The sequence below is a fragment of the Dendrobates tinctorius genome, unplaced genomic scaffold (assembly GCF_039654945.1).
Source record: "Dendrobates tinctorius isolate UK_male_01 unplaced genomic scaffold, ASM3965494v1 ptg000145l, whole genome shotgun sequence".
In the NCBI taxonomy this organism is placed as follows: domain Eukaryota; kingdom Metazoa; phylum Chordata; class Amphibia; order Anura; family Dendrobatidae; genus Dendrobates; species Dendrobates tinctorius.
This window is the reverse complement of record NW_027361812.1, coordinates 12,805,025-12,818,697: the sequence shown is the minus strand read 5'-3', so window position 1 is coordinate 12,818,697 and position 13,673 is coordinate 12,805,025. Positions and strand designations below refer to the sequence as shown.

Below are 13,673 nucleotides of genomic sequence, written 5' to 3'. Positions count from 1 at the left end.
GCAGTGTCCTTAATGCCTAGTGACTGGAGTCTAGAGAGTAGAAGATGGTGGTCAACAGTGTCGAAAGCTGCAGATGGGTCTAGAAGAATGAGCAGAGAGTGGTCACCGTTACGTTTTGCTGTCAGAAGGTCATTGGTCACTTTGAGTGCAGTTTCAGTCGAATGTAGGGTGCGGAAGCCGGACTGTGAAGGGTCTAGAAGGGAGTGAGTGGAGAGGTAACTGGTAAGGCGGGAGTAAACTAGGCGCTCAAAGTTTAGAAATGAAGGGGAGATTGGAGACTGGTCAGTAGTTTGTGCAGGATGGGTCGAGAGCGGGTTTCTTTAGTAATGGAGTAACGATGGCGTGTTTGAAGGAGGATGGGAAAATGCCAGAGGAGAGGGAGAGATTAAAGATTGTAGTTAGGTGGGTTGTGACGACTGGAGGAGATGTGAGGGTCGGTAGTGCATGTAGTTGGGACGAGAAGGAGTTTGGAGACTTCTTCTGTGGTGGGATCAAATGTGGAAAGTGAGCCAGGGGAGATGCAGGAAGGGATGGGAGTCACAGCACTTGGTGGTTGGGATCAGATTTCCTGACGGATATTATCTATTTTTTCTGTAAAGTGGGAGGCCAGGTCATCAGCACAAATGTCTGTGATGGGGGCTTGTGCTTTTGGCCTGAGGAGGGAGTGAAAAGTGTCAAAGTTTCTTGGGGTTGTTGGCTAGTGAGGAGATCAGGGTGGTGAAGTAGGTCTGTTTGGCGAGGTGAAGGGCAGCGTTATAGGTTCTTAACATAAACTTGAAGTGGATGAAGTCTTCTGGTGTGCAGGTTTTTCTCCATAGGCATTCAGCACTCCTAGAGCATCGCTGGAGAAGTTGAGTTTGCGATGTGAGCCAGGGCTGTTTTACTCTGTGCTTGGAGGTTCTGAGGGTGAGGGGAGCTACTTGGTCAAGGGTGCTTCTAAGAGTGTCATTGTAGTGATGAACAGCCAGATTAGGACAGGACAAAGAGGAGATTGGGGACAGTGATGAGTGTAGGGAGTCTGAAAGTGTCTGAGGGTTAATGACTTGTAGATTTCTGACTGTGTGGTAGGTAGGAGTGAGCTGGGGTGGGCGAGGATTTGCGAGCGTGAAGGAGAGAATGTTGTGGTCAGAGTGGAAGCGGCGAGTTATTTAGGTGGGAGATTGTCCAGCTCTGTTCAAAGACCAGATCAAGGGTGTTACCGTCCTTGTGTGTCTCAGAGGTTGAAAGCTGCGAGAGGCCTAGAGAGGTGGTTAGTGATAGAGCTGGGATGCAGATGTGGAAGTAGGGCTGTTAATGGGGATGTTGAAGTCTCCTAGGATAAGGGATGGAAGTTCTGAGGACATGAAATGCGGCAGCCAGGCTGAAAAGTAGTCAAGGAAGTGGGAGGGTGAGCCTGGGGGCCGGTATATGATCGCTACTCTGAGGGCGAGGGGATGGAACAGCCTGATGGTGTGGACCTCAAAAGAAGAGAATGAGTGATGGAACTGGGGGGATGACCTGGAAAGTGCATTGTGGGGACAGGAGTATGCCGACTCCACCACCATGTCTGTTTGTGGGTCTCGAGGAGTGAGAGAATTGTAAGCCACCGTAGGAAATGGCAGCAGGAGAGAGTGTCAGAATCCTGAATACAGGTTTCAGTGAGGGCCAACAGATTAAGAGTTGTTCAGAAAGTAGTAGCGTAGGAAAGGAAGCTTGTTACAAGCAGACCATGGATTCCAGAGGGCACAATTAAAAGATGGAGATGAGGAAGTGTAAGTAATAATAAGATTATTATGGTTTCGATATGAGGTAAGGTAGGGGTTGAGGTTGGGCAATGGTGGACCAGGGTTGGGGGAGATGTCCCCTGAAATCAGTAGGAGTAGGAAGATAAAGAGCAAATAGTTGTTGGAATTGTGAATAGTTTTTTTTCTGCGATGTGTTTGGGTAAGATGGGCTGATGTTTCTCAGGAAGGTGAGGAGTGCATGGGAGCTGTACATGGGGAAAGGCAAGTATAGAGGGGCTGATGTGTATGAGTTGTGATGGAGGGGGGATAGGGTGGTGAATGTGGATGGCAAGGGAACAGAGGAGGATAAAAATAAAGCACATGGATAAAGGGGAGAGCAAAGTGTGGGTTACCCAACTCCTGCAGGCCCTGATTTACTGGCATGTATAACTGCCATTTTCTTGATGCTTGGCTTCTATGATGCTTTGCTTATGGGATGCTTGCGTGCTGCACCCCACACTGCGTGCTTCCCCTAAAGAACTACTACATATATATAGGCCACACTACAGGGTCAGGAGAGAGGGATTGTGGGAGCTGGTTGGGTATAATTTGGCAGCTGGGGCCAGCACACCAGGGGATGGTTAGATGATCAAAGGGACTAGACCAGGCTGTGTCAATATGCTATATTACCTTCCACCTGATAAGATCTAGAAAGGCCCCAGTCACGGATCTAAAGCAGTAAGTATTACATACAGTGCAACAAATGAATTATACCAAAGCTTTAGCAAGCACATTAAAATATGCAGCAAAATGGTAAAGCAGCAGAAGTATGGAGTTGTACCATTTTGATATATTGCAGTAGAAAATAGAGGCAGCAGAGGTGGGAAGTTGTACCATTCAGGCTGCTTGCTAGCAGTGAATGGAGTAAATACATGCAGGGTGGCTCAGTTGATTACCTGTGTGAAGAGAGAAGATGAATGTTAATTCCATGCCATGTATAACTGCCGTTTTGATCACTGATGAAAGTTTATGGGTCCATAATTAAATTGCTTGACTTCTCCTATCCTTTTCAATGTTATTTATCCACCTGTAAAACACAGTTGGTAAAAATTGTACACAAAGACTGGTTTGTCAGTTTCAGACATTACTTGCTTAAAGAAGTGCAGGTGTCTGAATGTTCTCAAGTCCAGCAGTAACCATCCTTAAGGTATGTGCACGCTTGCGGATTCGTCTGCGGATTTTTCCGCGCGGCATCTGCAGAATCCGCAGGTCAAAATGCCTGTGTTTTTACACATGCGGATTCCTGTAATGGAATAGGTATAAAAACACTGCAGAATCCTCACAAAGAATTGACAGGCTGTGGAAAATAAACCGCTGCGTTTCCGCGTAGAATTTTCCGCAGCATGTGAACAGCGTTTTTTGTTTTCCCTAGGATAACATTGGTTCTGTACATCCCATGCAAAACTGCTATGGATCAGCAGGGCCAAATCCGCAACATGTGCACATACCCTTAAGAACTGATCCAGCAGCAATCCGTTTACAAGTTGTGCAGACTTTATTTTTTTTTTTTCCTCTCCTTCAGACAGACATAAATTTAAAAAAAAAAAAAAAAAAAATACTGCAAAACTCTTGTCAACTGATTGCTGCTGGATCTGTTCTAAAGAATGAAGACATGTGAACATAGCCTTAGTTGCACCAAAACTTCAAGGGAAAGGTGTCTGCTGCGCGTCACAGCTTTCACCACGTCACTAAATCTGTATAAACTTTTGTGTCTGAAGAAAATAAAGGTTATCCTCACATTGTATTTGTGAGATTTACTTATTCTTCTACCCTTCAGGACTGGACCTGCCCTCCGTGCAGAGGGATCTGTAACTGTAGCTTCTGTCGACAGCGGGAAGGACGCTGTGCTACCGGCATACTGTTTCCTCTGGCTCGTTATCGTGGTTACAGTGATGTACACTCCTATCTTACCAGGTAACGCCTGTAGGCTGGTGTCTTGTTCAACCTGACCTGATGTGTGGTCCTTGGCCTGCTTTGTTGTGACTGGATGTCGAGTCGGGCCTCAGTCTGCAGCAATGTCTTTTGCCACCTATGAGGACTGCATGATCGTTCAGTGAGCGCCCTTGTTGTCTGAACAAGATGTTGCAAGTGAAACATTCTCTTGCTTTAATGGCAGAGATCAGGGGAAGCTGCAATAGCTATGGACTGCTGCATGATTATCAAATTATTATTTTTTTTTTATTGGGTTTCCCGTGGACAAAACCGTAGAATGCGAGACCCCTCTGCCGTAATCCCTGGGGATCCATTAAGAACCCCAAGATGTTTGCACTGTGTGTGACAACACTCGGCAATGAGACACAATGCAAAATGCATAGGAAATTCATTATCATTCGGGCAGACACTGACAGTTTGGGGGCCCCTGCACAGAAATGTCTGGGTACTCCTCCCTGCCGGGTATGCTGCTTATGATGAGGGCAATCTGGCAATGGGACCCCTGGAGCCTCTGGCTCCGAGAAACGAGCTAGATGGCCCACATTATTTCTGCCCTGCAAGCAGGGGCGTACATAGCAAAAGGGGCCCTGTAGCAAAAGTTCTATTCGGCCCCCCCACCTAAAATTATACTGTGTATGTGTAATATATGTGTAAATATATATTAAATTATAATATATTATAATTTATTCACACTTGCACAGAGATATACTTTATGGTTCCATTGCAGTCAGGTGACAACTAGAGTCAGCTATGTCAGTGACTAAACACTGCAGATGCGGCTGACACTAGTTTGCACATGACAGCAAGTGTGCCGGGCGCATCCTCATGAGCCAGCAGAGCCCGACCATGTATATATTATATGTATGGAATTTGTATCATCTGGTATCTGCTCTATTCAATTTTTATGGAATTGATGGAAATAGCCGAGTGCAGCGCTCAGCAGCTCTATAGATCATGAAAAGCCTTCACATCTCTATTCCATCTAAGATGAGACTGCAGACCCCTGTTCTCAGAATCTCTGGGGGGCCTAGTGGTCGAATCCCCAGTGATGAGCAAATTATCCACAATCCGATGGATCACGTATTCATCCTTCATACAAACGCATAAATACTGTACATGCATATATAGCACACATACACCGTACATACACTTACCATGCATTTACACATGCCATACATGTATGTACACATACACACTTGTGTACACATGCTGTATATACAGATGTACAGACACCCACATACTGTACAAACACATAGATACACATACTGTATGCACACTCATTTATGACCTCAGGTGTTCAGATGCTCCAAGGAGGAGGTCGGCAACGTAGTGCAGAGATCAGCTGGAGAGGGCTGCAGAACCCACTATGGGGGATGGGGACTCTACAGAGGACTGATGTCAGTCCCCTGCCGCGGCTGTGCTGTCCCATGAAGTGAGCCTCCTCCTCCTGACCTCTTCTCTGTGAGGATATGCTGCAGCCTACTGGGTACAGAACAGTGGAGGGAGCAGAAGATCCCCCCCCCCTTCCCCCTGTAAGTCCTACTCTTCTTCCACTGTTGTCCCCTGTGTGCTGTGCGGCCCCCTGACTACAGGTGAGTAGTCACCATTGGGATGGGCCATGCAGGAAGAGGGAGGGCAGACGGCAGCCAGTGCGCGCACTCGTCAGTCTGGTGGGGAAAGCGTTCATTGGCCAGCATCTCTCCCTGCATGACACGCCCCCTTTTTGAACAGCACTGAGCAGTTTTGAACCGCTCTCTCCCTGACTCTGGATAGTGGCATGATTACGGGAGGACAAGCCAACAGCAGAAAAGTGTTTGGCACCACTGTGTCGCCTTTATCTCGTAATAAAATGAGGTTAATCACTCTAAATCATGAACACTATTCAGCCTCCAAAAACACCGCTGTAGGTGCTCAATCCGTGTGAAAAAAAAAACATGCAGGAAATGAACATTAACCAAAGAAAATGATGGATGGCACTCACCAATGCGGTTTTAAATTGCTTTTTGAACACTGTGTGCGGCTCAGGTAAGGGAGACATATGCAAGGTATGGACTACAGCTGTCTTGCGCTTCATCGGGTCCTTCAGTCATTGATGATTTCGGGAGGGAGTGAGAGGGGCCCGATGCTGCTTGACACCAGCCCCTCACTCCTGCCCGTAATATTGACTGAGTGACCCCTTAGCGGCTGCATGCTCTGCCACTATGGACATTATGCTCCTGCCTGCAGGGGTCCATACCACCTTCGAGCCCCGTTGCAGTTGCATCGGCCATATGTCTGCCCTGGTTATCAAACCCCTTTAAGTCACTAGAATTCAATAAAAAAAAAAAAATTAATTGGTGCACATTGCATAGAAACTACATGTTAAAAATCCACATTTAGCAAAACATTCATTTTGAAAAGTCCACTCACCACCAAATTGTAGTCTATATTGCATAATTTTTACTTCTGCATAAAACAAGCTCTTGTGCAAGCATGTAAATGGAAGAGTAAAGTAATGACAGCCAAAATGCAGAGGCAAATGCTAAAGCTGGGCATAACTAGACATTAATGGGAGTCTGTCTGTAGGATCAACCCTCCTGAGCAGTCTATATGGGCATGTAGGTCATAGGAAGATGAATAATATGATACCTTGATATCTGATCGTGTCTCTTTCTAGAGAGAAAATTTATTTTATTTTCTCTTTCCCCCATGACGGCACCACGGAGAGAGAGGGATCCGCCCTCAGGGACAGGAAACCTACAGATGAAAAAGGCGGTACCTCTCTCCCACATCAGTTGGTTTCCTGTCCCTGACTGGGAACCTACAGCACGTACCTGCAGTCGACGCGGGATGCCGGGAACCGAACCAGTCCGATAATAGGCAGCGGGGCTCCCTAGATGAACGCCCTAAAAAAACGGCGGAAGAGTTAATGTTCAGTGGACTGGAACAAAAAAAAACGGAGAGTTTTTTCCTGGTGAATGAGAAAATCCACTCTCTAATCAAACGAGAATGGAAAAAGCCAGACAAGAAAGCCCTCCTAACACCCAAGAGGAAATACCCTTTTGATGATCCGGCCTGCTCCCTATGGAGTAAAGCACCTAAACTGGATGTGGCGGTTGCAAAGGCTTCTAAAAAAACTTGCCCTGCCTTTCGAAGATATGGGTACCCTGAAGGACCCAACGGATAAAAAGGCAGTAAACTTTTTGAAAAACGCTTGGGAAGCGGCAGGAGGGGGACTAAAGCCAGCTATAGCAGCCACATGCACGGCCCGTGCCTTAATGGTTTGGTTAGACAACTTAGATTCCCAAATAAAAGAAAAAGTCCCAAGGGAAACAATACAAAGGTCAGTTTCTGTAATGAAGGGAGCACCAGCTTTCCTGGCAGATGCGTCAGTATACTCAACTAGGTTGGCGGCCAGAGCAGCCTCCTTAAATGCCGCGAGACGCGCCTTATGGCTAAAATGCTGGCCGGGGGATCTGCAGACTAAAACCAAATTGTGCGCAATCCCATGTGAGGGAGAGTTCTTATTTGGCCCAATGTTAGACGACATCTTGGAGAAGGCGGGGGACAAGAAAAATCCTTTCCCGGTTTCCCTAATCAGACATACAAACGGCCTTTTTGGAACAGAAGATTTATGCGGCAAAGACCCCCAAAAGGGAACAGAGAAGGATTCGGAGGATAAAAAAAAAAATAAGAACAAAGGCTTTATGTTCAACAAGCCCCCTGATAACAAAAAGCCATAGTGAAGGTGCTCCCTGGGTCAGGGGAAGATTGTCCTACTTCTTCCAGGCCTGGGAAAAAATATCCGCGAGCCTGTGGATTCTGAACATAATAAAAGGACTGAGACTAAAATTCAATACCCTCCCCAACCATCTTTTTGTGATAACGCCCCAAAGGACACCACACGAGCAGCTGGCTCTGCAACAAGAGGTCATGAACCTAAGGGAAAAGTGGGTACTACAAGAAGTCCCCTACCAGGACAGAGGCAAAGGCTTCTACTCCCCTCTCTTTCTCCGCAGAAAGCCAGACGGAACATACAGGGCCATAATAAATCTAAAGAGACTGAACAAGTTCCTGGAAATTCAGCATTTCAAGATGGAAACAATAAAATCTTGTGTAAAATTGCTTCCCCCATCATGCTTCATGGCTGTATTAGACGCGAGAGACGCATACTACCATGTACCTATTCAGAGACCACAGGAAATACCTCAGGGTGGCGGTGACAATCCAGGGGGCGGTAAAACATTATCAGTTCAGAGCTCTCCCCTTCGGGCTAGCTATTGCCCCAAGAGTATTTACAAAGATAATGTCGGAAGTAATGGCCCACATAAGAGAGCAAAACATCCTGATAGTCCCATACCTGGACGATCTCTTAGTAGTAGGCGTCACCTTTCACCACTGCAAACAGTTGGACCTGGTCATGGGATCTCTAGTGAATCTAGGATGGATTCTAAATTTGCCCAAATCCAGACTCGTATCAAGTCAGGTACAGAAATACTTGGGAATAATACTGAACTCAACCGAACAAAAATGTTATCTTCCACAGGCGAAGATTCAAAAGATGACACAGATGTTGTCACAAGTGATGGCTTCACCAGTAACTACCCTGAGAAAGGCAATGTCTCTATGGGGTCAATGACAGCCTGCACACCAGCAGTACAGTGGGCACAAAGCCACACGCGAGTCTTACAGTGGGAAATATTAGACGCAGACGTTTCCCTACACGGGAATTTAGACAGGCGGTTAAACATCTCACCAAACACAATACACTCCTTAGCGTGGTGGACAGACCCAGCCAATCTAACCAAGGGGGTCCCTTGGGCGTTACCAATGACAAAAATCTTAACCACAGATGCAAGCCCCTGGGGGTGGGGTGCACATCTAGACAGCCAGGTAGCGCAAGGGCCCTGGGCTCAAAAAAGTCAGTTTCCTCAAACATGAAGGAGCTGCTGGCAGTGAAACTAGCTCTCGTTCATTTTCTAGACTCACTTCGCTCCCAACACACAGGGGTCTTCTCAGACAACTGGGTAGTGGTAGCATATCTAAACCACCAGGGGGGCACCAGGTCTCGAGCACTGATGGAAATAACAAAGTCCATCTTTCACCTAGCGGAACACAATCTGGAATCCCTGACAGCCCTCCACATAAAAGGGTCGGAAAACCGAACAGCAGACTTCTTGAGCAGAACACGCCATATCAGGGGGAGTGGGAACTAAGCCAGTCAGTCTTCAACCAGATTGTGAACCTCTGGGGCCGACCAGAGAGACTTATTTGCAAACAGTCAGAACCGGAAATTGGAAGCCTTCTGCTCAATAGATCCCTGGGGGGGGCCCAGTAGCTCTAGATGCCTTCACGGTTCCCTGGGATTATCATCTGGCTTACGCTTTCCCTCCAATATCTCTCATCCCCTTAGTACTGAGGAAAATACGGGGGGACAAAGCGATGGTAGTAGTAATAGCGCCCTTCTGGCCCTGGAGAATATGGTTCCCCTGGCTGAGGAAAGTGTCTGTCACAGACCCTTGGGTGCTACCAGAAACCCCTGACCTTCTATCACAGGGACCAGTGTATCGCCCTCATATAAAAAAACCTACACATGACAGCTTGGCTTTTGAGAGGGAACTCCTAAGCAATAGGGGCTTCTCGTCAAACTTGATAACCACGTTACTACAAAGTAGAAAGCCAGTAACCACTATGGCATATGGGAAGGTATGGAAAAAATTCCTATCAATTTCAGATTCTGACCCAACGGGAGAGATCCCAATGGGGGAAATTCTGGAATTCCTACAGAAAGCGTTGGAAAAGGGACTAGCTACAAGCACCCTGAAAGTACAGGTGGCGGCCTTAGGGGCTTTGTATAAATCATGACTTAGCTGGAAATCGGTGGGTTAGGAGATTCATGAGGGCCGCAAGTAGATCTAGGCCGATCCCCCTACGCACCACCCCCCTTGGGATCTAAACCTGGTATTGAAAGCACTAACCAAATCTCCCTTCGAACCCTTGGCGGATGCTCCCTTAAAAATATTGTCCCTTAAGACCTGCCTCCTCGTAACCTTAACTTCTGCCCGCCGCATTAGTGATATACAAGCCTTGTCTGCCCACTCACCCTTCACGCAAGTTCTGAATGATAGGGTAATTCTTAGAACCGACCCAGCATATCTCCCCAAGGTGTCTTCACAGTTTCATAGGACCCAAGAAATCTCCCTACCCTCCTTCTGTCCCAATCCCAAAAACAAAACAGAAGAGGTATGGCACACTTTAGCTGTAAAAAGATGCCTGGTCCATTATATAACAACCACGAGGGAGTTTAGGAAGGATAGGGCTCTGTTTGTCTGTTTTCAGGGTCCTCGGAAGGGTCAAAAAGCATCGAAGGCCACGCTGGCGAGGTGGATAAGAGAAGCCATCACCCTATCCTACTCCTCCTGCGGGGTAGCCATCCCAGAGGACATAAGGGCCCATTCAACCAGGGCAGTGGCATCATCCTGGGCGGAGAAAGCCGGCGCTTCAATAGACCAGATATATAGAGCTGCCACTTGGTCTTCCCCCTCTACATTTTTCAAACATTACCGTCTAGACTTGACCTCCTCTTCAGATCTCACCTTTGGGAAAAGGGTTCTGGAGGCAGTGGTCCCTCCCTAGATGTACAATCTTTGTAATTCTCTCCGTGGTGCCATCATGGGGGAAAGAAAATCGTAGTTACTTACCGTTAACGGTATTTCTCTGATCCCATGACGGCACCCGTACATCCCCTCCCTTTCACACACACACACAGGTGTGCACATTAGAGTGAGTTAGTTAGCTTTGATACTTAGCCACATGGTGCCTCTATTAAACTTAACTTGAGTAATTTGATTAATTGCGGATTTTTTATAACCATTTGAGTTTCAGCTGAAAGTTCTGTGTAATGCTCTGTAAACCAACTGATGTGGGAGAGAGGTACTGCCTTTTTCATCTGTAGGTTTCCTGTCCCTGAGGGCGGATCCCTTTCTCTCCGTGGTGCCGTCATGGGATCAGAGAAATACCGTTATCGGTAAGTAACTACGACTTTTTTTTTTTTTTTGTAAATGAGCTCTTGCGCTCTATGGGCAGGACACAATTTCCCTGAGACTCTGCCTCCTTGGCTTATTTTAAGTCTATTTATTTTTAAGTAGGAGGCATTACCATTTAATGACTGACATTTGACTGCTGTACTGTTACTGCGGGAGTCAAGTTTGTCTTGCATAGAAACAACTCCAGCAGCACTAGTTCTCCCACAATAATTAATTTTCCATCTCGCAAGCAACCAGCGTGGGTGAAGGCCAGTACAGCAGATCTGATGCAACAGGCAGAGGGCTATGGCTAAGACTCACACCTGCACCCTGCCATGCAATAGGAAAAAGGGAGATCCTGATGTGGAGTGTGCTGTTGCCTTAACTAAACACTATTGCAGACCGCATGATGTCCCTCGACAGGCCAGGGCCCAGTGGGGTAGTGATGAATGAGGGATACGGTTCCAAATGTAAACTTGGTTACCTAACAAACTGATGAAGTATATACATTAGATAGCAGGCACAACACTTAAAGAATCCATCTTCTGCACAATCCGTTACATATGGCATTACATTAGACCAGCAAACCACTAGAAGGACCTCATCTGCTGAAGTGCGTCACTACAACTCCTCACTACTATTCTCAAATCCATTTGCCGTGGCCCATATTCTCCTTTATTGTGCCACTTCATCTTCAATTCACTCTAGGAGAACTTGTTTCCCTGTCTGGCCATTCTCCTTCTATGACCCTCACATCTAGATACACTTTCGCATCCTACTTAGTATAGATGAAGTTTGCTGTTTCCCCACATGCCTGAGATAAGAGTTCTGTGTTTACTTCTGAATGTGCCTTCAGAGTATGGCTTCCCTTCACACACAGCAAATATTTCAAGGTAGGCCTGTGAACATTAGGACCATAGGTCCTTCTCCTTTCAGTACACTTCCCTATCTTCCTAACAGGAACAGAGTCCTTGTTTTCAATGTAACTCCTCCCTCATGGAGGTGCTCCAAAAGTTAACCCTGTCTGTGGCTAACCGTTTAAAATGTTGAAAGTGGTACAATGCATTATATAGCCAGAAGACCTTCAAGGGATTGTTGATGTTTCTCCACTCCTTCTACATTGACCTCATTGAGAGAAGAAATGCTGCTGCAAATGCTTGTAATGAGACACAGGTTGGCTCTTATGTACTTTTTAGTTCTGCAACCACTGCTAGAGCTGTGTGATTATGAAAGTAAAGTGTCAGTCATTACATGTCTCCCACTGGTAGCACTCCCTTTCATTTTAAATCTCTGGAGGCAGATTCTCCTGCAGATCAGTGTCCAGGGCCCATAGCCTGGAACAGCCATTTACATGCAGAAGAAAAAAGTGACTTTGCATTTCTGATATCAGCCATCTGATGTTTTATTCCACTCTACCCAGCTTCATGCATGCCTATAGACGGATCAGGAGAGCGCCTCCCTGACATTATTACTGAGGAGAGAGAGGGGGTGGGAAGGGGTTATGTACATTGTCTTACAGATTAATTCTGTCTATGAATAACGTGTGGGCTTTTTTTTTCTCTCTCCAGCTTGCATAGCAGAAATGATAAGGAGAGTGATGAAGACGATTAGAACTGGCCATAAGGAAGCCCTGCTCTTGTGTTTGGTTTTTATACATGTTTACTTTAGATATTAATAAAGCCTGGTTATATAATTGTCTACAATATTGCTACCTTATGTTGGGGATGAAATGAAGGTGTCCTAAAGGGTAAAGATGGGTCAGATTTTCAGGACTGGTTGATCTGTTCATGTTGGCTGTAGAGATGCATAATTGCACTTTGTCATTTTTCTCTGTATGATGTTAGACTGTTTTTGTTTAAAAAAAAAAACCAAAAAACCTCAACCTGTTGCGAGCCTCAGGGTGTGTGCACACGTTACAGATTCTGCTGTGGATTTTTCCGTGCAGATTTGTCTAAATCTGCAGGTCAGAAGACCTGCGGATTTAGTGTGGTTTTCCCCTGTGGTTTGACACCTGTCATGGAGCAGGTGCCAAACCGCTGCGGAATCCGCACAAAGAATTGGCATGCTGTGGATTTAAAACCGCAGCAAATTCGCTTGGAAAAATCTGCAACGTCTGCACTGCGTTTTCCATTTTGCGTAGACTTAAATGGTACTGTACATCACAGCAGAAACTGCTGGGAGAGTCGCAGGGACAAATCCGCTGATCCGCAGCAGAGTCCGTACCCTCAAGGTTTATCAAAGTGTGGAAAAGACCCAAATGCCTTCTCTAGTTTTTGTCCAATATCTTTATCCCCTCCTCACCAAGGTGGTTTGCACGTTATCCCACTGATTCGGAGTTTGTTTTTGCGTGACATTTTGTGCTTCATGATAGTGGTAAAATTTCTTCGCTATACCTTGCCTTTATTTGTGAAAAAAACTGATTTGGCAAAAATTTAGCAATATTCAAACTCTGAATTCTTATGCCTTTAAATCAGCTATGTCACACAAGTAATAAAGAACATTTTCCACACGTCTACTTTACATCAGCACAATTTTTGATTTTTTTTATTTAGGAAGTTGCTATTGTTAATAGTTAACCAGCATTTTTCTCCTTTCCAACAAAATTAACATTATGAATTCTTTCCTGGCCAATGATAACAAGTATTCTCTGAGTGATGCCTCTATTGGCTAACCAGAAAATGTTTGCAAGCTTTCATAGGACAGAGGCTTCTGCAGGCAGGATTACAAATAAATTAATAAGAAAAAGGCACAACATTTTAAGGCATACTACAGCAGGCCATTTGTGTGGGAGGGGTGATGCCTCCTAAAGATAAGCTAAATAAATCAAATTAGGCATTTTCTTATAAATGGAGAGGCAGTGGGAATGTTATTCTTAGTTATCCGGAGTCCATTTGGTGGAGGTGTGAATTGCATGCATGTAGTGAGTCATAAATCAGGTGTTAAATTGAGTCCAAGTTAGAAATGAGCGAATATG

The 13,673-nt window shown here is 45.8% G+C and overlaps 1 protein-coding gene across 3 annotated transcripts in view; it reads left to right on the top strand.

Annotated features, from left to right (window-relative positions):
• The window catches only part of LOC141049618 (cell division cycle-associated protein 7-like), a 36,223-nt gene extending 23,004 nt beyond the window's left edge, over positions 1–13,219 (top strand). For 2 of the 3 annotated variants that reach the window (XM_073546203.1, XM_073546202.1), the window contains exons 7-9: positions 3,541–3,677; positions 10,630–10,701; positions 12,268–13,219. In XM_073546203.1, the coding sequence (XP_073402304.1) occupies positions 3,541–3,677; positions 10,630–10,701; positions 12,268–12,310 (252 nt within the window). In that variant the 3' untranslated portion in view covers positions 12,311–13,219. The remainder of the gene's footprint in view (positions 1–3,540; positions 3,678–10,629; positions 10,702–12,267) is intronic. The other variant, XM_073546204.1, reaches the window with a different exon arrangement.
• The last annotated feature ends 454 nt before the right edge of the window (positions 13,220–13,673 follow it).